This window comes from Falco naumanni, chromosome 1 (genome assembly GCF_017639655.2).
Source record: "Falco naumanni isolate bFalNau1 chromosome 1, bFalNau1.pat, whole genome shotgun sequence".
Lineage (NCBI taxonomy): Eukaryota > Metazoa > Chordata > Aves > Falconiformes > Falconidae > Falco > Falco naumanni.
The window spans coordinates 99851597-99876539 of NC_054054.1; the positions used below are offsets into that span (position 1 = coordinate 99851597).

Below are 24943 nucleotides of genomic sequence, written 5' to 3' on the forward strand. Positions count from 1 at the left end.
CGCTTTTTTGAGCTTAATTTGTCAAACCAGAAGCAGAGACAGTGATGCTCCCAGTCCAGCCCTGGTCACAAATCATTAACGCAGCAATGAGGTGGGGGAGGAAATCTTTGATGGGAATTGCCAGCGACAAATTAATAGAAGCCATTATCTGCTCTCAGATAATACGTGAATAGACAAAGTGCTTACATCTGGCAGAGACATAAGGTCCAAACACCAGTTTAACTTGCTTTATGCTTAGCACATGGTTTCTCTAGGGCCTTTCATTAATGTCCTACAACCCCAGTGTCCAGAGAGGGACTGACTGACAGAAGCTCTGGCAAAAATATTTTCCAGCCTAGCGGAACAAGCTTGGACAAATGCTTGTGTAGGAACATGGAGAAGAGAAACACTTACTTGGTATAAAATGCAACAAACTTCAATTCATCTAAATCTCCCTGAATGACAACATCGTCGAATCCTTCCCCATGGCCTGGAAGACAGAGAAGAAGTGGATTCAGCAACAATTCCCCTGGATCCAGCTCTAGCCCCTAAACCAGAGTGTTTCAGTCCAGAGCTACACAAAGAGCATCCTGCAGTCACCAAGAGACCAGCACCAGAAGATGAGGGTACCAAAGAGCACATTTCTTGTTCAGAGAAGTGCAAGTTCAGGGAGACTGTTCATGTTGGGCCATTCCTCATGACCAAAGCCATTCCCCTGGCCATGCACCCCACGCCCATGAGCAGGCAGGATTTGGAGGAGATACCAATGCCCTCAGGAGCCAGGAGGGGAAGCAGACCAAGGCAGAGGCTGGTGTGGAGGGTCCGCAGCAAAGGGGGCTGACTGTGGCCTCTCTACCACAGGACACCTCCACTGGCACAAACTCTACAGCAGACGTGGGGAGCCCCTTACCTGCGTATCGGATGCTCTTCCCGAACATAGCGGTCCACAAATACGGGACTGTGCTGATCTCCATGCCGTGGGCCAGCATGTTGAGCGCAGCTATACGGCCTGGAAAAGAGAAGCAGCAGAATAAGCAAGGAAGCTCCACGCTGGGGCAAGTGTTGTGGCCTGCCCTCAGGTCACAGTGCAGCGACATCTCTAGTCCCAGAGCAGAGGGAAACCAGGACTTGTGCTTAGGCTAAAAACCCAAACATAGAGCAACAAGCACCAGCAAGGAAACACACTGCATCATCTGAGGCTGGGCTCGGGGTCCTCCCCAAGTTAGGACCTGTGCCCAAGCTAACACTAGGATGTGAGCTCCTAAGTGTCCCAGGGCAAGGAGATAAGGCTCCTGCAGCAACCGCAGATGCCAGGGAGTACACAGTGTTGTATAGGAAAGCCTGTCCTTGGGCACCTCTGTGTTTGTGACGAGGTGTTGTTAGGCCATGCACATCAAGAAGGCTGACAAACGAAATCGTATTGAACAGGATAAAATATACGTGCTTCAAAATGTTTAATGCAACTACCCTGTAATTGACAGTTATCTCATTCTCTCACCAGAAGGCTCAGAAATTTCCTGGCAGTCTAGAAAAGGCTCTTTTCACCAATTTGCTGTTGCAAAATGAAGGGACTGAAAAGTACCTACCGTGCATATGGGCCATCTGCCAGTGCGGGACATTCACCTTCTTGTTATTCCTCAAGGCCAGCGGGAACGTGACAGCATCACCAGCCGCAAAGACTCCAGGGACATTGGTTTGCATCATCTGCAGGGGGAAGCAGAAGTGTGTGTCAGTGGGGTTTGCACCCTACACGAACAGAAACAGGGAACTGCTCTAGAACTGCCACGGTCCCCAGAAACCCATGGACAACCTCTGCTTGGCCGCAGGACTCCCAGGTGGGATTTGATTTAGGATTCTTCACTTTCAAAGCAGACCATGCAGGCAGGGACCTGTATCATCCCTCTGCCGGTGGGTTACCTGGTAAAAAGAGACATGGGCTGGTGTCCTGGAGCCCCTCCTTAGAAGACTGGGGTCTGTCAGTGTTTGCAAATAGAGCTTGGCTTATTGCACGTATGAGCAACAAGCACAGGGGTGGGTGGCGAGGAGCCCAGCCTCCCCAACACACACCACCCATCAGCACCAACACTGCTCCCACTGGAGTCACAGCTGGTGGCGAGGAAGGAAGAGATCCTTTGGGATCCTTGAAAAGATGGATCTTTCTGCATTTCTTTCCCCCAAAATATCCATGCCGTTCCAGGACAGCTCAGAGCTAGACCCAAGCCACGGCATCCAGGGCTGGGATTTACAAACCCCTCACTTGCAGGGGGGTCCCAGGCACTCTGGTGTGATGCTCCCAGCATCTCAGCATCCTGGCAGATGAAAAGCCTGTGCAACAGCAGTTTGGAGCCCCAGAGAAGCTCATCTCGGAGGACAGCAGACTCAGCTCCTCCTGCTCTCCCCCCTGGCAGGAGCTGCCCCCCAGGCCCACCTTGTTGACCACAATGAAGCCTTTGGAGTCAATGTTGATGCCACTCTGCTTGAGAAAGCCTGTTGCTGGGACTGCACCTGCAGGAGAAAGCAAGGGCTGCAGCTGTGGTAGCTGGGTGTCCCCACAGCCCCAGCAGACTGACCCTGAGGCCAGCAGATCTCCCCCTGCCCAGGCCACCTGTCTGTCCCAGGGAAAGGCAGTGGGTTGCTCCCGGAGCAAGGAGCACCCTAAAGAGTCCCCACTACTCCCACTACATCACCCTCTACACCCCTTGGGTCCCTACCGCTCTCCGAGCCATCAGTGCACCGCTGCAATCTGCCCATCACCTTTTATGCTTGAAGATAATTTTCAATCCACTTCTTAAATTTGGGAGGGGGGCAGGGGGGGTTGGAAATAGTTAAAAGGGAGCCCTCAGAATTCCAGAAAGGGCTCTTCTGCCTCCTTCACAACCTCTACCTTTTCTTCAGCTTTCATTTTCCTTTTTTGATCTTTTTTTTTTCCTCGAGCCTTCACGAATCAGAGTAGTCAACAGAACAACAAAAGCAGATTAAGCTAATTTTGTGACTCTTCTGGTCCACAACATTTTTAAAAGTTAGAAAGTGAGAAAGGGATCTTTTTTTCCCCAAATGTAAAGGAGAAAACCACTCTCTTCTATGGCAGTGGCAGCAATTAAAAAAAAACAAAACAAACAAACAAAAATAAAAAAAACCCCCAACCAAACAAAAAACCAGGAAAAAAATCACACTGGGGAGGATTTAAAAAAAAACAACTTGAGAGGAAGAAATTGATTTGAATGGGGTTTTTTTCTGGAAAAATCAAAACCATTACTATTTTCCAAATATATTTTCGGTTGCATTTTGGGGTGGGGGCTCTAGAAAGGCCTTTTTCAGCTTTGCTACGCAGACTCATGTGTGACAACCAAGCAGGGGTGGCACATCAGCACTAGCACCTCAAGCTACCTGGCCCCGGGGACGCATCGGTGCCACGTCCCCACGCTCCGCACCGCCCGCGGCAGCCCCTTACCGACACCCACGACACACACGTCGGCCCGCAGGACCTTCCCGCTCTTCAGCACCACCTCCTTCAGCTGCGTGAGACACAGGGGGGCATCAGTGTTATTTCAGGGACAAACCCCCCCGACACCCCGTCTCGGCAGCAAGCCGCGCTGGAGCTCGAGTCATTGCTGCCATGCCGGTTGCCTGTAACTCCTTATGCAGGCAGGAGGAGGAGGGTGGGAACCATGAAACCACCGCACACTGCCTGGAGTGCCTTGCTCCTGGGAGCTCTTGGGTTTGCCAAGTCCAGGAATTTAAATTTCAGGAGCTAGGAAAGAGTGGAGGGCAAAACCCCGGCGGTGAAGGGAATGGCAGCCTGGGGGGATGCTGCGGTGGTGCCCCTGGGGAGCCTCTGCCCACACCCTACCTTGCCCTCCTGCTCCCGCAGCTCCGACACCTCTGTCTGCATGTAGAACTTCACCCTGTTGCTCTCGAACATCTGGAGGGGGGACATGGGACAGAGCAGGGGACATCAGGACCCTGAACCATCCCTGCTCCTGGTGTCCCTGTGCCCCCTGCACTGCCCTGCCTACCCTCTGGGCTCGACTCCAGCAGAAGAAGGTGAGTCCCAGCACACGGACCACGAGTGGGAAGACGCAGCCCATTCTTTCTTTCTAGTGAATGCTACCATCACAGCTTAGTCAATAAATGCCCAGTAACAAATGAATTAGTGCATTAAGCGAAACAAGCAGACCCCCCCGCTCTGTCACCTAAACCACTTCCCAGATGGAAAAGAGAGGTCACCTTCATGACAGCGCGGCCAACCCTCTCCCCAAAGAACTTCTTGAAGGGGACTTCCTCCAGCTCCACCAGGGACACTGAGTGGGCCCTCTCCGCGAGGTAGGCAGCCACCTCCATCCCTGGGGAACAGAAGCATCTCTACTGGGAGATCTGGGGTGCCACCAGACCTGGTGGCCGCAAGGGGCCACACCATTTCAGGGAGATTTATGATTTATGGCAATTTGTTCTTAGATGCAGGTTTCAAAGACTGAAAGGAGGAATCAGCCCTGACGAAGTCCCAAAGTGCCCAGGAAGCCGTAGCACTTGGAGCAGTGGACCTCAGATGAGGGAAACCTTCCTCTTACATCTGGGACTGTCTCAGCAGAGGTAATGAGCTGCGGGCTGAAACCAGCCCTTGTGACCAGTTATCTTCTTTGATCTGAATGGGAGAATTTTGGTGCTGGCAAGTGCATGGGAACCTTCACCAAGACACTTTCTATCTATGGGGTTTGTTTTGGAAATGGATCTTTTCAATGACCTGCATTTTGCAGCTGCCCCCCCAACACCACATGCTTTTCTGTAGATGGGATTGATTGAACGATTAAACCAGGATTTATTTTTTTTTAAAAAAGAAGAAAAACAAATACCAACATTTTATAATAAATTCCCTGACTAATAAACATTTGAGCTTAAGGCTTGCAGGCCCACAATAATTTTGTTAGAAGAATATAAAGCAAAAAGAATGACCATCAAAGAAACTCTAAGATTTTTCCTGTGTATTGTAAAAATTCACCACCCTGCTAAAAAGGGAAATAAACCCACAGGCTTTCACCTACGAACAAGACTCTCCCAATTGAAGCCAAATCTAGGCACATCGGATTTAAAACCACACAAGCACCAGTACTCAACTTGCTGTACATTTTTCAGACTGGGACAGCAATATCTGTGTCCATGCAAGCTTAACAGCTCAGCCTCTTCAGTAAAATCAATTTCTTTAGCAAGAAGATGTCCTTATCACCCACCCTGGAGCTGGAGGCTGGACTACTCCAAGGTCCACTTTGGTAGAGGGGTTACCTCTAAGCAGGCAGTGAAAAACTGGGCAAGGGACTGGGTTGATCTGCAGGAAGATGTGGACAGCTGAGATGTGGACACCCACAGAATGAGCACTCACCCAGGAAGGATGCTCCCACGATAACCACATTCTTGCTCGTGGCCAGCTTCACGACACGGTTGGCATCTTCGGGTGTTCGGATGTTGAAAACATTTTCTACCTCCTTGCCTTTGCAGCTGAGAGCTTTGGGCCTGAAAAAACATGTTGAGGGTGAACAGGTACTTTTCTTAACCCTGTGGTGGCAACTGGGACCACAGACCCCCTTTCCTGGGCTCCAGCAGCACCTCAGCCTTTCCTTTTTTCACTTTTCTCTTCGCTGGAGACATAACGTGGAAAAACCCAAATGTTGGTGCACAATGGCCAGAGCACAGCCACAAACACAGAGCACAGCAGGGTCTGCTCGGTGGCCAACCCCAACCCCATCCATGCACCAAAGTACCCGTGGGCCTGAGCTCCTTTCTGGAGCAACACAGCACAGTGCAGGACAGGTACTGCTTTGCAAGCTTGTGCTTAACTGCTGGCATGTCGTAAAATTTTCAGAAGCTTAATGGGACACAGAAAACTCACTCTGTCCTCCAGCAGATGCTTTGGAGCCATTTGGACTTTCATAAACCTTCGGAGATGCAGGTTCTACTACCTGTTCCTAGGGGCATGCTGTACCAGTTTAATCATCTCCTCCCCAGGCACTTACTGGAGCCTATGTATTATTAAATATCTGGCCCCTGCATACCCAGCTCACATCTGGAAAAGGGACAGATTAGCCTAAATAATTTAGGTACCTTAAAAACATTTACTCAGTGATCCTGGAGATTGTGCATAAGGATTTTGAAATTATTGCCAAAGGCTTAATCCTCTTTTGAACCTAATTTAGGTGGCTGGTGCAGATGGTATTTTGGCTGTGGCACTGCACACCCCAGCACCAGCAGTTATCGCTGGTGGGGCTGTTGCTGTTATAAGTGGCACACAGGGTTGCAAAGGGATTGTTCTACAACATCCCTTCCCCAGATGATAAATTTTGCCAGGGCTGCATTCCTCCTACTTCATTTTGTGCCTTGGTGTTAGAGCCCAGGGAAAGGGAACAAGGATGCCTCATTTTAAAGTGCCAGTGTTGACAAATCTGCTATTGAAAACAAACCGACCCACTGCTTCCAGGGTGCTAGGGATGATGCCAATCTCAGGTGATGCTCTGTGCCCCAGCAGCAGCTGTGTGGAGCAGGACAGGCACATTGCTACTGCCTTTCCCTAGGGCTGGACCAGGTTTGTGTCTTGGAAACTTCCCTCCTGGAAGCAAGCCTCACAAAGGGATCTGTTAGGTTGGGTCAACAGCAACACCTTAAGGCTGCAACAGAGAAATATTAAGCTTTCATTGTTGAGAAAGATCTTAAAAGGTTGGCAGGAAATGAAAGATGGAAATTTGGATGGATGAATTATCAGATTGTCAGGGTTGAGTATTATTGAGGGGTGAAAAGAAGAGCAGTGTGGCAACAATTCAGACTATTTTGGAGACTTTTGTTAAAACAAATATGTTCAAGGTCCTGGGCATTAATTTCCGTATCCTAAGATGATGAACACCTTGGGAATTTCCCGAGTCTCTCCCACACAGTCTCAAGCCAGCCCCCAGGGAACAGCGCAGCAATAGGGTGCTGCTGGCTCCACCTTTTCAAATCTCAGTTTTCTATCAATATCTTTAACATCAAACAGTCCATGCATCCCAACTGCTTTTTGTTAACACCCTTTTGACCTTGATGCTGACCATGAAACACCCCAGGTAGCAAATCCTGCAGCCGTCCTGCCAGCTCCTATGTCTGATGGATACCTGCTTTCTGGATGACTCTTGAATGATGCTGAGGCTTTCCAGCTTTGGCTGAGCAGACACACTTAGCACAGTTTTATAGATATATATGACATAGATATAGACAGATATAGATATAGACTGATATAGATATATACAGATGTATCCAATAGGTGTTCTTTGCCTTTTCGGCAAACACCATTGCAAACAAATCCAGTGTCTGAATTCAACTGCCATATTTGACCCTTTATCCCCAGGCACAAGCTCTTCACATTCTCAGGCGAAATAGTTCCTCTTGATCTTTAAAATGTTTGTTCATAGCTTACGTGTTCCCAGTCGCTATCAGCAACTTGTTGTATTCCATCTTAAATCCATCCTTGAACACAGCTGTCTTGTTCTTGATATCCACAGCCGCAACCTGAAATCATTCCTAGATAACGTTAAGGGATGAAATCCCAGACGTTCACCGAGCTCCCAGCCCAACCAACTTGTCTGTTAGGTTTTAGCTCCTTGCGTTTCTGTCCACAGCTTAGCCAACCCAGAGCTTGGGTGTTCCTAGTTGCCTTTTCACAAACCCTTGAAGATCTCCCAGTATAAATAAAATAACAAGGAGAAATGTTTAAACCATTATTGTCTGCACTGCTTGCCAGCTCATCATCCTAATCAGAGGCCAACCGGTCACTCCAGATCCACATGAGGATGCTCACAAATGGCAGGTAAGAAATGACAATTTGCACAGGGATTCCTTCCTGCCACAGGAGGAATTGCATTAACTGTGGTCTTGAACAAACACCAGCAACCTGCACGCTGCAGCACAAAGCAGAGGGGCTGGGGGAGCCGCATGGTTTCTGCAATGGCATCCAGTGAGCCAAGAACAGAAAGAGCTGCCACAATGGCTAAACACCGCCTCTGCGTACTAGCACTTGCAGGAGACAGCCTGCAAGTATACACAGGTCTCTCCTTACCTGCATTTCAGTTAAGACTTCAATGTCATAGGTTCGGAAGAACTCCTTGGGGCGCAGGGTGATCTGCTCCGGGTGGGAATCCATTGACTGCAAAAAAAGCCATTTTTTTTGCCAACCGCTGTTGTTTGAACAGGAGAATGAAGAAATGCCTGTCACCAACACAAGCCAGCGGTAGTCTGAAGTCAGTCCTTACAGCATGGGTTAAGAGAGTTGCCCTACAGGAGCTGGAATCAAAGCCTGTTCAAGTCACAGTCATCACAAGACACCGGACTGGGCTCTGGTTCCTTCTCTGCCTGCTCAGCATGGGGCTGGTGCTCACCGGCTAAGGCAGGACCACAGCGAGTGCTTTGGAGTGTCTGCAAAGCAGCTGTACCTGCAGCTCCTCATAACACACACAATTTCATAGGAGCAAAAGAAAAGCCAAGTCATTTGGAAAGCAATCAGTTGCCAGGGGAAATGAAAGCTAAAAGAGCAACAAGAACAATCAGCGTTAACACAGCAAGGGCAACACTTTCAAAAGCACCCAAGTTAACGCAGCACAAGTTCCCTCAAAGGCTGATGCAGGGGCATGCGGCCCGTATCTGCTCATCTTTAGCTGCAAGATAAAGGTTCTTGCTCTTCCCAGCCTTCCCTGGTCACTTGGGTGAGACCTACATCATCTTTACACGCAAGGTTGACCTCACATTTGAGCCCAAGTTCATCTGTCCTCCTAAACCTGTGCACACAAGCTCAGACATAGGCTGAGGACAAGCTGAGCATCAAGTGACCTGTGTGCAGGCTGCTGCATGCTCCATGCCTGCAGTACAGCAGGGACAGGCACGGCCACACGCATGCCACGGTCAAGCCCTACAACATATCGCACTGCACTGAGCAACAGCAACAGCTACCCGTGCCACACAGGCATAGCACTCGGGCTTGACACAAGGGGGACAGGGGCTGCAGGAATCAAGGGCTTCACCAACTGCCCCTGGGATGTTGCAAGGTGCTTCTCGGCGGAGGAGGCTCAGTCAGGGGCTGGGATGAGCCTTGCAGGACACTCCCTTAGCGTGACTTCAGATAATGCTGTGCTCAGAAGAGACTCATGCCTTAGGACTGAAGGCACATGCAGAGCCATACAGGTTTTACTGCAAATTCTTTAAACACCCAACATTTACAGAGAGGAATGTCTGACTCCACGGCTTGGAAGCGGCGGCCCCCACATCAGGGCACAGGGAGGGCAGCGCAGAGCAGTACACAACCACCACGGGTCTGGCTGCTGCTCAGTGCTCCAGCTATGATAATGGAGACATTGCAGCACACCAGGGAGCGGGTCATGCTCCAAAGAGGACAAAGAGGAACAGTCCAGCAGGACCTCGGGACAGATGGAGAACACGTGAACAGGTGTTCAACAAGGCAGAGGAAGCGCAAAGCTGCAGTTTCAGGAGGCAAGAAGCCTGCTGCTTACAGCTTTGTGTGCTCCTCCTCTAATGACTGTTTCCAGGGTTAGTCCCACTCACAATATGAATAAGAAAAATCGCCTTTTTTTCTAGCCTGTTCCCAAAAATTCTGCCTTCTCTTCCATGGGCTTTGTGCACCTTTTAAAAGCAACCACAGCCAGAGGTGATTAGTGGAGGTTTAACAAACCACACATAACATCTCCGGCTTGTTATTATTTAACAGAGTGGAAAAGGCAGTCTAAGACTCACACGGCAGAGGTAAGTGTTTCGGAGAGCTGCCTGGCTGGGACAGGGACTGCAAGCTTCTCCAAGCTCCCCAGCACAACCTCTGTGACTCTTGGATGTAGGTTTCAGCCAGCTGCTCCTCACCCCAACTTCAAGCAGGTCTTGTCCAAGCACAGAAATGACTTGAACACTCTCAAAAAGCTGCATGTATACTTGCCTTCCTTTGAAAATCGCTTTGCCTTGGGACTGGAAGCAGAGTTAGGTGCTGCGATTGTAAAGTACCAGCCCCCATATATAAGCATCCCTGACATAAAGGGGAATACATATACCACCTGTTCTTACATTATCCCCAAGCTTCAAGATTAAATGCTGCTGTCCAACCTGAGTTGCTGTTTGGTGTCAAGTAAGGGTCAGGGGTCAGCAATAAAAAACGTTATTAGAAGATCATCCTGTGTCTACAAATTGGAATGCAAAATGGGCTGTGTACCAGAAAAGGTGATCTTTGCACTGAGATCAAGTTACAGAGTTGTGATTATGACCGATAATCATAGTAATTATGGCATGGAGCATCACTGGGCAGTAAGAACCATGCACTAATAAAAAAGCTGGTAGACAATACAGTTTTTTCACATGCCCCATTTCATTGCCCTAAAGATTTTGATCCAGAAACATAACAAGAAGGTATGAGCTGGCCAAGACAGCTATTGCTAGATGTATGAAGAATCACAGAATCATAGAATGATTTGGGTTGGAAAGGACCATAAAGACCATCGAGTTCCAGCCCCCTGCCCCGGGCAGGGACAACCCCCCCAGCCCAGGCTGCTCCCAGCCCCGTCCAGCCTGGCCTTGAGCCCAGCCAGGGATGGGGCACCCACAGCTGCCCTGGGCAGCCTGTCCCAGCGCCTCGCCGCCCTCACAGGGAAGAACGCCCTTGTTTCTGTGCTGGAGTGCTCTTAGTTCAGAGTTTGAACGACTCCTCTGTTGTGTTTCGTATTTCAGTCATCAACACAAAAGAAAATTCAAGGGAAAACAGAGACAGGACAATTAAGGAACAAGCATGCCTCTGCAATGAGTAACAATGGGGAAAGGTCCTAGAGCAAATTTTAAAACAGGAGAGGAATGTGACATACCCATAGTGATACAAACCTTACTGAGCTTTGGTCTGTCATAGGGCAAGTGTCTGTCCATCGTGCACATCACAATCCTGTCCGAGAAACCCTCCTGGCGCAAGGTCTCTGCACACACCAGTCCAGCTGCCCCTAAAGGAGAAGGAAGACCAGCCGCAGCCATGTGTATGGGGCATTTCAAGGTCTGCACACTTGGCTCCTAAAACCCACCAGGCAGGGCTGACTCCAAAATCACAATCTCTGCTAGCCCTGGCCTTACTTTTACAGCCCTTCCCAAGCCAAGCAGCTTGCATGGGAAGCCAGCTGGGGTGGGCACACCAGGCAGCAGGAGGGACCCTCTGTCTGTGGGGCATGACATCAAGACCCTGCAGGACTTGCCTGTCCTTAACTCGCACAACCCACAAAGGGCACACCTGAGGAGTGCTGCCAATGCCTACACACCTCTCACAAGCTCAGGGGCACGGGCAGCCACTCAGACCCTTGCACTCCTCTAGTCAGGGAAGGGTCTCGCAGTTTTTCCCCTGCACACTCGACCACCTCCTGGTGAATTTACAGCCGAACATGGAGGGCAGGGAGTCCTTCATGGCTGAAGTGTTGGTTGCGTGCTTCACTGTAGAGTATTTTGCATGCAATTTCTTTGAGGGTTTTTTTTTTTTGTTTGCTTGGTTTTAACCACAAAAAAAAGGATAAATCAAACAAGAATCTGTCTTGGGGCATGCTGCGTCCCTGCAACCAGGCAGCCTGATGGGCATGTCTCTTCTTCCCTGGCCAGACTGGTGCAATTTGAGAGCTCAAGTGAGAAGTCCTGAGCCTCTTCTCAACGAAGGAAGCCCTGCTCAATGATGAATGTTTTAAGGGCCACAGTTTCTGTGATATCAATAAAGAAGATGGACCTGGACAGTAGCATAGTTTGGTCTGTCAGCAAAATGCTCCTGTTGATGGAGGAGGGGGACAGTGGAAGAAGAGACAGGTGGGTTGACATCCTGTGCATGCTGCCTGGGGCATTCTGAGCCAGGACTGATGCTGCACAGATGCCAGGATAGACCTCACATGAGGAAGGGGCTGTGGACACTTGCACTTCAGCTCTGTGGATCTTGGTCCTTGATGCAGGGCTGGATATGTAGTCTCTTCCCAACACCTCTTCCTCACAACCCCAGCTTTGAAATCTCCTTTCCCATCCACCAGAACAGACCTTGGTCTTCAATAGACTGCTAAATTTAGCTGGTCCAGCCTGAGAAAGTTCCTTCAGCAATGGCTAACATTGCCTATGGCGTGACCTTGCTGAGGATTTTGATGACTGTCCAGCCCTGCTGAACACTAGGACAGATCAGCTGACCTCAGGGAGCAGCAGTGTCACACTCTGGCTTTCAGTCAACAAACAGCAGGGGCACAAGGAAGGGAAAAAATGTTACCCAGCAGCAAGGGAAAAGCCAGCCAGGCTGGTTTTCCCCCCTGCTCAGGCTGTGAGCTGCAACTTATATGGCAGGAGCAAGAGATAGCAGTGTGCTCCCCATCTCCACAACTTGGATCTGGTGACCTGGGGGCTTTAATCAAGTATGAACACATGTGCCAAGAGTAGCCATTCCCTCCGAGTCCCATGTCCAACACCAGATGGCTTGTGTCTTCCTCCCACCCTCCATTTCACCACCACATGGTCCAGCCTGGCATCCAACCCATTCCAGAAACAGGCAAACTTGGTAGATGGGATTCACTCCATCAGGCTTTCTACAAAAAATGCATTACACAAATGGATCTGGGACAAGAGATAAGAAAAGATAGGTTGGCAGTTTTGCTATTTCATGCAGGGATTTGATATTTTCTGGAAAAATGGAAGAGTTTATGCTCAAAGAAGCACCTTGAGGTAAGAACTTTGGAGCTGCAGGCAGCTGCAAGGGGATGAGATAGAGATGTGCAGGCTCCAAGAGGAAAAGGTATATTCACATCACAAGACTGAGAGGACTTTACACTTATCAGTTGTGGAAATCAGGGGTTACTGATCTATCTGGGGAGGGTGTAGAGGGAAGAAGGTTCAGGGTACCCACTGCAAAGGACTGTGACAGGGAACTACAAATCCCCACAGACCAGAGGTACAGGTCACCTTTGGACCACCAGTGTGTAGGACAAGGCTCAGGAAGATCCTCTGGTCTGACCCTTTGCACCAGGGAGGGACACAGGAGGGGTGACAGAAGGTGCACAGCACACAGACACCCTGCTTTCTGCACACTCGCCTGGGAGAGGACACATGGCAATGCCAGCACATGCCACCCAATACCTGCACCGATGATCAGCACGTTGGTACTGCTCAGGTTATAGTTACTCAAGGAGATGCACTTTGCCATCATCTTTGTCCTCCTCTGTGTCTGAAGAGCCTATGCCAACAACAACAAGAAGAAAAGTCATTATTTTTTCTCAGCTTTAACCTGGGTAGCCAGGCAGGAATGGGGACAACTACACTATTGTCATAAACCAGCTTGGATAGAAAGGGAACAACTGCACCCTTGTGCCCAACAAGGACCCCAAACCCACGCTCAACCAAATACCTCTCCACCATCCAGTCCACCACCCCCTTACAAGGTGCAAAAGAAAAATAAATCCATTGTCTTCTGCAAACTCATCCAGGTACACAGAGCTGGGAAAAAAATGAAAAAAGCAGCTCAGGTGTGTCATTGCGCAACTCTGCAACCAACAGGTGAGATGGAAATGCATAAGTCCCATCAGGAACTTCATCCTGCACCTGAGCAAAGCCTGTATATCTCTGATACCCAGAGAAGCTGATGGACTTGTCCAACCAACCAGAGCACACCCGAGGACGTATGCTGTTGTAGCCCTGCTGCACAGACCCCCTGTCACCAGGCATCTGAGGCCAAAATCTGTTTCTGGTAGAGGGAACAGGCTCAACCCTTTTTATCATATTCCACCCTAATCAGCTGGAGTAGAAGTTCTGCCATTCAGGTGACCTCTCTGGATCTAAACCAAGTGCTGTAAGGGTCTAGCTGGCTCTGAGCCACTGAATTCACACACGCATACAGGCAAATGTGCATCAGAAGGCAGCTCTTCATGGAAAGAAAGATGGCAGTGGCCTGAATGGGCCTCATTCTGCATGCTGCCTGGGGGGATGAGAGCCCTCCCTGCCCATGCACCAGGTTCCTCTCCAGCAAAGAGCTGATGTCTGGGCTCAAGACGAAGCACAATAACCTCTGTCATCGCTGTGCCACATTCAGACCCAACAGACAAGGCCAGAAGGCTGGTGGAAGAGACCTGTTTCCATGGGCCAACGGAATGAAAAGTTGCTGTGAGCTTAAGGAAACATAGGACAAGTTCAGGACAAACAGCTAGTGAGACCTGAATCCACGGACACCCCAGCTCAGGTGTGTGGCAGCTGCAGGGAGGCTGGGGTGCACAAGCAGGGCAGGAGGGGAACACACCACCTCTGCCCTGCTCCACTTGTGCCTCTGTACAGACTTTGGGCTGTTGCTTGAGACAGGACTAGGCCAGGCTGACCTTTGGTTTACCCGTGTTGGATGCTCACACATCACTCTGTTCAGGCACTGCTGCCCCTACCAGAGAACCAAAAGAAAAGCATTTCCCCACCCCCACGCACACAGAGCAAAACACAAAAGCATGGGCCTTGATTTTGGGATGCCAGTGGTCCCTCACCTGCTTGCTCGCTCGGATGTACACCTTCTCCTTCTCAATCTTCACCTGAGGGTGACAGAAGAGCAGCGGTTTGTAGGACAGTGAGAGTCTCTGGTGGGCAGAGGTTGATTACACCCTCTGCAACTAATGAACAGGTCTCACCAGGTCTCCTGCAAGAGTGGCCCAGGCGGCAGAGCTCACCCCAGCTGAACACTGATGGTCAATGTAAAACCTGATTTCTCTCTCAGGCTTATGGCTGGTTTCTCAGTCCCACCCCACTCCCAGGAGGCATCTGATGCCTGTGAGTGGGTGGCAAGGGGAGCTGCAGGGGAGGAAGGACAGCTGGGTAAGGTGCTGCTCTCCACTGGCCACCCCAGCATCTGCTAGGAAAATGTGTGCTCCACACCTTCAAAGACATGCTTATTCCAGTGCAAACAGCCATTCTGCAGATGGCATCAAGCTGAGCGGTGCAGCTGATACTCTAGAGAAGGGATGCCGTCCAGGGGGACCCGGGCAGGCTGGAGAAGTGGGCCCCTGCGAACCTCAAAAAGTTCAAGCAGGCCAAGCGCCAGGTCCTGCACCTGGGCCAGGGCACTCACCAGTATCAATACGGGCTGGGGGATGAAGGGACTCGAGAGCAGCCCTGCTGAGAAGGACTTGGGGGTACTGGTGGATGAAAAGCCAGACATGACTCGGCAGGGTTTGCTGGCAGCCCAGAAACCCACCCGTGTCCTGGGCTGCATCCCCAGCAGCGTGGCCAGCAGGGCGAGGGAGGGGATGCTGCCCCTCTGCTCTGCTCTCGTGAGACCCCGCCTGCAGCGCGGCGCCCAGCTCTGGGGTCCCCAACATCCCATCAGAAGACATGGACCTGTTGGAGCGAGTCCAGAGGTGGGATACAAAACTGATCAGGGGGCTGGAGCCCCCCTCCTGGGGGGACAGGCTGAGAGCTGGGGCGGTTCAGCCTGGGGAAGAGAAGGCTGCAGGGAGACCTTAGAGCAGCCTGTCAGTGCTCAACGGGGGCTTACAAGAAAGCTGGAGAGACTTTTTAGTAGGGCCTGTAGCAATAGGACAAAGGGTAACCGTTTTAAACTAAAAGAGGGGAGATTTAGATTGGACATAAGGAAGAAATGTTTTATAATGAGGGTGGTGAGACACTGAATCAGGTTGCCCAGAGCAGCTGTGGGTGCCCCATCCCTGGCAGTGTCCAAGGCCAGGCTGGATGGGGCTGGGAGCAGCCTGGGCTGGTGAAAGATGTCCCTGCCCATGGCTGGGGGTTGGACTAGGAGATCTTTAAAGGTCCCTTACAACATAAGCCATGCTGTGATTCTGTGATTTCCTCTGCTGCTTCAAGAACAAAGTTCTCACCTGGAACCTGGGTAAGCTGTCCAAGCCAGGAAAGTCCTCTATGTCACCTGTGCCGATGCTGAAGCAAGCTCCATGCCAGGGACAGCGGACTCTTCCTTTGGACAAAACCCCTACAGTGAACATGGCAGAGCAGAGTTGGTTTTGCCCTACAGTTGCCCTCCATCCCTGCCTGCAGCCCACTGAGATCAAGCTGCCATGACCTGGCCAGGCAGGTGATGGTGACGGTGGGCTTCTCGGCTTCTTCACAATCTGAGCGAGGCTGACCTCCTGAAGGCTGCAGGTTGCTGCCCAGAGCCTCTTGCAGCAGCCAGCAGGAGCTGTGCCGCTCCACACAGAGCCACCTCAAAGTTCAAACTCTGTGAGCATGCCCCCGTGACACTCCTTCTTCACCCAGAGGTGTCACTTCTCCTACAGGACACATGGCAGCTGTTGTGGGCCTGGATGGTCAACAGCATCTTGGCTACTTGATGTGGAGTTCTCTTAACTTGCACATGGGATGGTCCAGCCATTTGGGATAGAGGGTAAACACAGTTACCAACTGGGGTTTGATCCCATCCCGCATGAGGGATCCCATCTAAAATGTCCTCGCTGACAGTGCCCTTCCAGTGCCTCTGAGCACAGCTCCAAAGCTGCCTGCTCTGCCTGGGATATAATCTTGCTCTCCAGCAGGGCCTGGGGCTGCAGTCCCCAGGGTCTCATAGTCACTTCCACAAGCCCCAGTAGCACCCCGAGCAAGCAACGCCTCAAGCAGAGCATCACTAATTTAGAGCAAGTGTGTTTCAGACCTGATCCTGTCACAGCAAGGAGTCGGGAAGGCGTGGGGCATGCCCAAAGCCATGAGTTCACTCCTTGCAAGTGTTTGCTCAGAGGCTGCTACCTTGGACTTTGGCTTTCCCTGCCTGAAGGAGCTGGCTCACACCACCAGGGCAGAGTGAACAGCTACAATTCAGTCATGCCAGGCCGGTCCTGAGCTTCTGCCTTCACTTGCCGAGGCACAGCAGTGCCGCATCTCATCACCCACCACACGTGGGGACACAGGGGCAGCCCCTGCACTTACCTCTGCAGCAAAGCCTGTATTCCCCAGTGAGATCCCTGCGGGCGGCCACTCTCAGGGGTGCACCCACAGGTCTCTTAAAGGCAGGCAGGTTCTCACCTCTGTGGCCACTGAAGCAGCACGGGGCTCTTCTGCCCTGCTCAGCAGGCTGCTAGCCCCAGGCAAGGGGCAGAGAGCACGGCTGTCTGCACCCAGCACTGCTGCTGGGCCAGCAGCGGCCAGAGCATACTCAGCAGGATGCTCTGCTGTCTTCTCCAGGATCCCACCTCCAGCAAAGTGCCAAGATAGGAAACCACTGTACCTCATCCCACTTCAATCAGTAACACCAGCAACACTGCTTTTTGCTACTGAAAGGATCCCATCAGCCCAAAGAGCTTCCTCCTTCCCCCACAAACAGGATTTTGATTTGAAAGGAGCTGTGGGTTTGTGGGTTTTTTGAAGACTGAGTGGCCTGAAAAATCATAAGGTGATTTCCTTTCCCCTCCCTGCCCCCCCTTTAAGACTTTTTTTTTAATTCCTTTGTGGCTGGGAACTGATAAACAGAACAATATGAAAAGCCCCATAAAACCAGGCTTTGCATGGGGACAGCAAGCTGCAGCTGCTTCATGCCACCCAACACAAGTTCAGCTCCAGCTGAGGAATGAAGCAGAGCCGAATTCAATGGTGCCCATGCTGTTTTGTTCTTCAAACTCACCCAAAGAAGCCCCGGCCCTGTGACCAGCAGTGGCAAGCTGGGGTCACCAGCAAACCAGACACGTGGCAAAGCGCTCCCAGGAGCACCCCCAGCTTTCTGCCCATGCCTTCCCCCAAGGAACATGCCAAGATGATGCTGAGTGTGCAGCCTGGCACTGCCCCATGCCCCACAGCACAGCCGGATGAACACCGAGCTGTCTTTTGCCAACACTGATACCCTCAGTTAGTCTCCTAGGATGTGATGCAGACTGACCTTTGACCAACGGAGCCCCATAGTGGGGACACTTGTGTCCCACGGCGTGGAACTCACCACTCTCCTTGATGAGCAGAGCCTTCCCACAGCCCAGGTCCACTTCCCGCATCCTGGGGAGGAGGAGCAAGGAAAACACATGGCAGAGCACCTGCCTGGCAGCAAACACTGCACACTTGCCCTGCACCCCCGCTCTGGTCCCACCAGGCTCCCCCTCCTTCAACTTGCTCACCACTGGCTCCAGGTGACTTACAGGTTTGGGACACTCCTGCCACCAAGCCAGCTTTGGAGGTGGCTCTACTGGTCCCAGCTTGAGGCACATCCAAGCTGGGCCACTGATGGCAGCTTCTTCATCCATCCCTGTGACAAGAGGTGGCCCAAACCAACTCCTCAGCTGCTCAGGAGGCAGCTGGTTATTTCCACTCAGGTCCAGGGGGTCAGAATAAATCCTTTCAGCATGTAGTAGGAGCACCTACCCGTGACCTTGCTGTTTCCCTCAGCTGTTTTTGCAGAGTAAAGCTCACACAGGGACCTGCCCGCCTGCTCCAGGCTGCTGGCCCAAGCCCTGCATCACAGAGGGGCTTTGCCTCCCTGCCACTGCTGGCACTCAGCCCTGCATTTGCCTAGAAGCCAACTTAACCCTTGAGCCGTTCCCCTGGAGAGATTCAGGTGCTCTTTGAAAGACCGCAGCTGCTTGTGTGGTACCCTGGACAAAAGCATGATTAGCACAGCAGGAATCCTTTGCACACAAAGCTTTGAAATTTTTAGGCTCTCCAGGTCACAACTCCCCAGCTGCAGTCACCTGGTCCTTGACTGGCCAAGCCAGTCTTGAGGTCCTGAGGCACCAGCCAGCCCTGTCCTGGCCAAAAGCATCTCCCTGCCGATCATGCACCTTGTCTGCATCCCCATCTGCTAAATGAGTGATTAATGATGCCATTAGTACTGGAAAGCAGCATTTTAGAAAATCCTTCCTAACTCCCTTGGCTTGGCTGAGAGCAGATCTGCAGCCTTCCGGCTCAGCAGGGCTGTGCTGAGAGATACACACCCCTGCACTGGCTGCAGTGTGGGTGCAGCATCCCAAATTTTCCCACATCCCACCCGTTCCCATGGGTGCATTTTCCCACAGCAGCTGGCTGCCCAGGTCTCCCCGGGAATGGCGTGCAGCCTCCCCAGTGCTCAGTGGCACACAGCCAGCTGTGCCCCCTTGCTCTGCTTGCTGCAGGCTGGCCTGGCACAGGTTTCGCAATGCAAAAACGTGCTTTTATTTGCAAGAGTTTCGAAGCCCTACAGACCACATACAGAACTGGCGTTTAGGCAGTTGCATTACACTGGGCAGTTGCACTATCCACTGAAATACGTCTTTCAACCATTCATCATTTCCAAGAGGCTGCCCGCATTGCCCCTCTCTGCAGAGTGTGGAGATTAGAATGCAAGAGGCTTCAGTGCTGAGACCCCCACTCCTCCACCTGCCCAGATCTTTGCCAAGCGGATTTCTGCAGATTTCCAACCATAGGGGCACTGCAGGCTGTTCAGGCATTGTTGAGTGAGCCTGATGTTGCTCTGCACTGAGCAGATGTTTACTCTCTGCTCTTTCACTATGCCTCCACCAGATCTTCATCCCAACATGTCCTGTCCACACCTCCTTTTCTCCCCAATCAGGTGCTCTCTTTCCAGCCAACAGCCCAGATACACCCTGTGCAATCCATGACCCAATGCAGTTAGCAGCAGCTGCTTCCTTACAGTAGAGCCTTCCAGCTAACCATGGAGGAAAGTAGAGACAAGTGAGCCCTGGTTTTGCAGGGAGCTGGGTGCAGAGCACAGAGCTGCTGTTGCATGGAAAGATCCCCTCTACCAGCCAGAAAGCATGTCCCTGTGCACAATTTGATGTTTATCTGGAAATCCTGGTTGTTCCTATTGCATGAAGTGGACCATCTCTACAGCAAACCTGGCATGTTGCATCTTGTGTACCAAATACACCACTGTGCACACAGCAAACCCCATGCGCTCAAGAAAGCTACTGAGCACGTGTGATCCCTGAATGCTGTTCATGCACAATAGGTCCCAGGGTCTGAGAAGAACGGCACTCACCTTGCATGCTCATTGCTCTTTAGGACAGATCAACTCTATCCCTATAGAGACACCTGTCCCACTCGCTGCATCACAGCAACACAGCTGAGACCAGGACTTAGTCCACCAGCAACCCTGTAACACCTCCAGACCCACCCTGGGCAAGATTTCGTGCGGGCGCCTGCTCCACCTGCATCAACTGTCCCACTAGAGTAAGGGCAAATGCTCAATTTCCTTGCTACCTCAGGTGAAAACAGCAGCAGAGCTTGCAATGCCTGCCCCTGGGAGCTGTTTTGTCCCAGTAAATTGGCAGCCCCACACCCAAGTGATGCAGCTCCGCTCCCTCCCGGTGTAGGACACTTGGCACTTGGAGGTTCTTCCATCAGCACAAAGGGAATAGAGCAGTACAAGTCCTACTGCATTCCTCAGCTGTGCAGCACTTCAGATAAAACCTGTGGTTAAATGACAACCATAACTCTATGGGAAGATAAGATAAGTGGAAGAGTTTACAACTTACCCAAGGAACTGTGTGACCTGAGAGAGTCAAAAACAAGACCCGATGTCTTCAAGGCAGCACACAGCCACCTGCAAGGCTCCCAATCCCACACTCACTCCACAGCAAGCAAGAGGATGATTTATGCTGCACTGCTCCCCACTGAGCTATTTACTCAGTTGGGAATTTGTCCTGTTGCCCCACTCCACTCCCCACTTCAGAAGCACCAGCTAGAATTCAGCTCTGGCCTGCAAAAGACCTTTGCTCAGGAGCTGAGGGAGCACTGGGGCTGTTTTCTGTCTGCAGCTCATTGACCTCCCCCAGTTAGCCTGCTGGGAGGCTGGCTGGGTACAGCAGCACCAGAGCTTATCTTCCATTATCTATTACTGGTTCTGCTGAGACCATCTTGGTACCAGAAGGATAGAAAGGGTGGGCAGAAAGAGTACCTTGTGCTTGCAGACTCCACTAACACAACGTGGAAGTGCCCAAACTCTTGTGCCAGTGGCCTGCACTGCTGCTGTGTCCACGCACATCCGTGCCCAGCACACTCCTTGAGAGAAGCATCCTAGAAAATCCCTCTGGGTATCAGAGTGAGAAGGGACTCCTTTGGTCTGGCACATTGCTTACATGAGCCACAGGCCCTTCCCGCAGCACCTCTCTTTTCAGCTAGACTTAGCCTGCCAGAAAAAAAGTTATTCTCAACTTAAAATGTCTAGTGATGGCAAGTCCATTGCCATACTTGGTAGTGTGTTTCAGTAGCTGAATGCACACATGGTTGAAGCATGAGGTCAGTTTCCAGACCAATGCCAGATTCTAGCCCTGGCTTTAGCTGAGGAACTCCCTGCCACAGCCACCTGCAGCCAGGTATGTTCTCACAGACTGCAGCGAGATCCCTCCTCACCTTCCTCACGACCAGCAGAGCTCTTTGGATCTTTCCATCTACTATATTGCATGCTTTCCAGTCAATGTATCTACTGCAGCCCTAATTTTCCAACATCCTTCTTGCGCTGGGGCACTGAAGCAGAGCACACTCTTCTAGTAACATCTCAAACATGAAGTCAGCAGAAGCTGCCTCCAGGAACACTTAGTGTTCAGCCATGACACTGGAGGAGGACCCTTCTTGTGCAACCAGTATTTCCCAGCATCGTCTCCCCTTTCTACTTCACTCCAGCTTCAAGGCCACTGCCTGTGCTCTGTCTCAGGTTCCCTCTTCCCCAGCCTTGCTGCTGCTTCTCACTGCGCAGGAGGTAGTGGGTTGCCCATCATCTCCTAGAAGCCCCCCTGCAGCCACTGTGCTTGCCTTCCAATCCAGTGCATCTCTACTGACTCCTCACCCCCATCTCTCACTGGAGGAGACCATCTGCCTCCAGGTCCTGAAGTCCCCCCAGCACTACTCTGAGCTGCAGCAGAGCTTGCAGCATCAGCCACATCTCATCATGTGAAGATTTAATTCAGCAATCTGGTGCATCCTTTTGTAGAACGGTCTAACACAAAAATTCCCATCACAATGAAAAAAAGTTTTTTCCTGCATGAACTTACCTTATGAGAAGAATCTATAGCCCAGGAAGCCTCTTAGGTTTAGCTTATAGTACATGGATTATTCTAGAATATTATTACAAGCAATAGTTCAATTTAAAGCAAATAGCTGCCAGACTCCTGTGTCCCACACACCTGACATAATCTCTCACTGGAATAAAAGCTATTTCAAATTATGTTTTCTTTCACACAAGGACAGAGCCCACTGAGATCCCGGCCATCAGGCCAGCGGAACATGCTGCAGAAAATGCACATCTACCCCAGAAAAGAAACACCAGCCTGTAAAGCATGGTGGCCAGGACAGGCACTTCTCAGACTTCAGAAAACTTTTAAATCAGAGTAGCAAAACTGTATACAGCTGAAGTGTGTTGCAGTTAGCAAAAAATTTGGAAAACTGCATCCCTGGTGAAAGAGCAAATTGAAAGAGATGAACTCGGCTAGAAGAGCAAGGCACTGCAGAAGAGGCTTACCACACTATCTGCCCCATCAGCTCCACCCATGCACTACTAAAACTACTAAGGCTATAAATTCATAAAAAATTGTCGGGGTTGTCTAATGCAAGCTGAGTAGAGCCTGTTGAGAAATTCTGCCACAGAACGTCACATTTTTCTAAGATGAGTCCCAGGGCAGACTGTGCAGGGAACAGCAGACCTTCTGGTAAAAAAACAGTTGTCACTTGTCCATGAAGCAATTTTTAAAGATTAAAAACAAATTAATATTTTATTAAGTTAAATTATCCTCTCCAGAAACTCTGAAGAATAAGATAGGGGGTTTGGTTTAGGTTATAAGGTCTCTCAAGTTTCACCTGCAAAAATTTTAGGCACTTACTGTCCATTTTCCAGGTCCTTCACATGGCACACAGACGCTTCCACCACATCCTTTGGGTTGTGGTAGGGATTGCTAGCAATGGGATGCTCTTCAAGATGATAATGCCGGGCAGTTCCATTGACTTTGTAGATCAGGGGGCTGGCTTTCCCGTTGGGCGACATCTCCTCCTTGCTTCTCTCCTTCTCGGGTATCACAACTTCAATTTTCACTTCAACTGCAGGAACAGAGAAATCAGAGAAATTAAAATGAAGCTGGAGCTGTTGCTGCCATTCTGCCTCTCCCTCGTTCCCTGGACTTTGAAAGGGGCTGACAGACATCAGAAGAGACATTTTTTGTTGGCTTGCTGGGGAAGACAAAAAACACTTAATATGAAACTTGGCTTAATTATCCGAGCCCATTATTGCACTGTTCTTTCTCCACTGGGCATCTCTGCATGATGTACATACTCTTGCAAGCAGACCTTAGTCATCAGTGAAAAAGAACCCCTCAGTCACAGTTGCTGTCCTGTTTAGTGGAAAACAGCTTCAGACAGCTAGATGTGAGGCATGCCAAGGCCTCCAGGACTCAGGCAGACTTCAAAAAACCCAGTAATTGTTTGTCGATAACATTAACTGAAAGAGAAGGCCAACACTGCATGGTGTATAAAGCTGCTACATTAGATGAAAGACGGATTACATGAAGACCAATTAATATGGAACTAGAAATATCCAAAATTCTTTCGGCACGAGGTTTTCAGCCTAAAGTGAATCTTCCACATTGAGAAAAGCAAGGATTGTCCATTTTACCTAGGCGTACACCACTGAACAGGTTTAACAATGAAAGCATCCCTGGCCTGGGGACCACGGGACCCAGGGACACGCAGGAGCTGTTTGTGCCAGCACAGTGCATCCCCCAACCATCAGAGGGGACATCGGAGCCAGTGTGTCCCCCCGCCCCACTGCCACCATGGGTGCTGTCATGGGGCAGTGATGGAGCAAGGTAGCGCCCAGCCCAGCACATCCAGGGCGCTGCCCCACCATGTGTCCCCCTGCTCCTCCTGCCTCAACTGGGATGTGTTGCCAGTCCTGTCCTCCCCATGCAGAGACGGAGGGGGAACACAGGGGCTCTCCTTGGCCACCTGAAGATGTTCCTCTGAGCCCCCCGAAGGGCAGCACTCACCCAGCCTCGCCGTGCACCCACACCCCCACCCACCGCACCATGCCCAGGGGGAGCAGGCTGGACACAAGAGCACCAGAGGAAGCCAGCGATGATCTTTCACATCATAAAGTGGAAAACACCACTTTAGCTCCTAGGGACTTCATGAAAGTAAAGCCATTAATATTTATAATAAGCTCCAGGAGAGTTCTGTAGCAAGCCAGGGTGTAAGTGCCAGAGACTGAATAAGTATTTCAAGCAAATGGGAGATTGCCGAGATCTCCCCATCTTATAAATGTCATGAACAGGAAAAGCTGTGCAGAAGATAAAAATAAAAGCTCACAACCTAAACAGGCTAAAGAAAGGCAAAGAGAGGGGAACAATGTGCCCCGGAAGAGCGGGATGAGCCATGCAGCAAGAGAAGGGTGCTGAGTCTTCCCAGCTTCACCTGTTGCCACACACCTTTTATTGACAGTCCATTGAGAGGAGGACAGAAGAAGAGGTCAGGGAGACAGCTGTTCATTTAGGAAGGGAGAAAAGCAAGTGGCCATGGTCATGCAGGCACTGGAGGCAGGCAGTTGTTTCAGGGGTCCTGCGAGTTCCTGCTTTTTGTGCCAGCTCAGCAGAGCAGGGGACGGGGTGGCTTTTTGCCAAAGTGCCAAATCCTCAGACTCATCAGGAGCAGAATTTACCATAGGCTCAGACAGACAGATCCAGTAAAGCAATTTGCTATGTATCCATGCTGAATCAACATAAAATGTGACCTTCTGTTGCATTATTGCAGCTGCCAGCTGCAGGAATTACTGCAAACTAATAGGCCTAGCACCCTGCATTAAAAAATAATAAAGTTGCCATGAGCAAATTTGTTACTGGAGCTCTACAGAAGCAGCCCAGCTCCCTGCAGGTACCCAGCAAAGAGGCTGCTTTCCGTAAGCACTGTTTTCCTATGGCATTTGGAAAAGCAGACATGGATTTTCCAAGGACAGAGTTAGGAAATGTTAATTTATGCCAGTCCCTGCAAAATACAAAGAAACAGGAGGACTGTTTCA

The 24943-nt window shown here is 50.7% G+C and overlaps 1 protein-coding gene across 10 annotated transcripts in view; it reads right to left on the bottom strand.

Moving 5' to 3' along the window:
- Nucleotides 1-24943, bottom strand: part of AIFM3 (apoptosis inducing factor mitochondria associated 3) — a 54111-nt gene that overhangs the window by 11079 nt on the left and 18089 nt on the right. For 5 of the 10 annotated variants that reach the window (XM_040612111.1, XM_040612103.1, XM_040612096.1 and 2 more), the window contains 16 exons: nucleotides 22761-22974; nucleotides 17840-17949; nucleotides 15840-15949; nucleotides 14496-14540; nucleotides 13111-13207; nucleotides 10858-10970; nucleotides 8051-8137; nucleotides 7412-7503; nucleotides 5354-5484; nucleotides 4207-4322; nucleotides 3830-3901; nucleotides 3431-3494; nucleotides 2408-2484; nucleotides 1566-1683; nucleotides 890-988; nucleotides 394-469 (listed from right to left, as the gene is read on the bottom strand). In XM_040612111.1, coding sequence (XP_040468045.1) covers nucleotides 394-469; nucleotides 890-988; nucleotides 1566-1683; nucleotides 2408-2484; nucleotides 3431-3494; nucleotides 3830-3901; nucleotides 4207-4322; nucleotides 5354-5484; nucleotides 7412-7503; nucleotides 8051-8137; nucleotides 10858-10970; nucleotides 13111-13207; nucleotides 14496-14540; nucleotides 15840-15949; nucleotides 17840-17949; nucleotides 22761-22974 — 1621 coding nt within the window. Of the gene's footprint in view, nucleotides 1-393; nucleotides 470-889; nucleotides 989-1565; nucleotides 1684-1789; nucleotides 1897-2407; nucleotides 2485-3430; nucleotides 3495-3829; nucleotides 3902-4206; nucleotides 4323-5353; nucleotides 5485-7411; nucleotides 7504-8050; nucleotides 8138-10857; nucleotides 10971-13110; nucleotides 13208-14495; nucleotides 14541-15839; nucleotides 15950-17839; nucleotides 17950-22760; nucleotides 24927-24943 lie in introns of those variants that run through there. The other 5 variants (XM_040612068.1, XM_040612059.1, XM_040612051.1 and 2 more) reach the window with 3 other exon arrangements.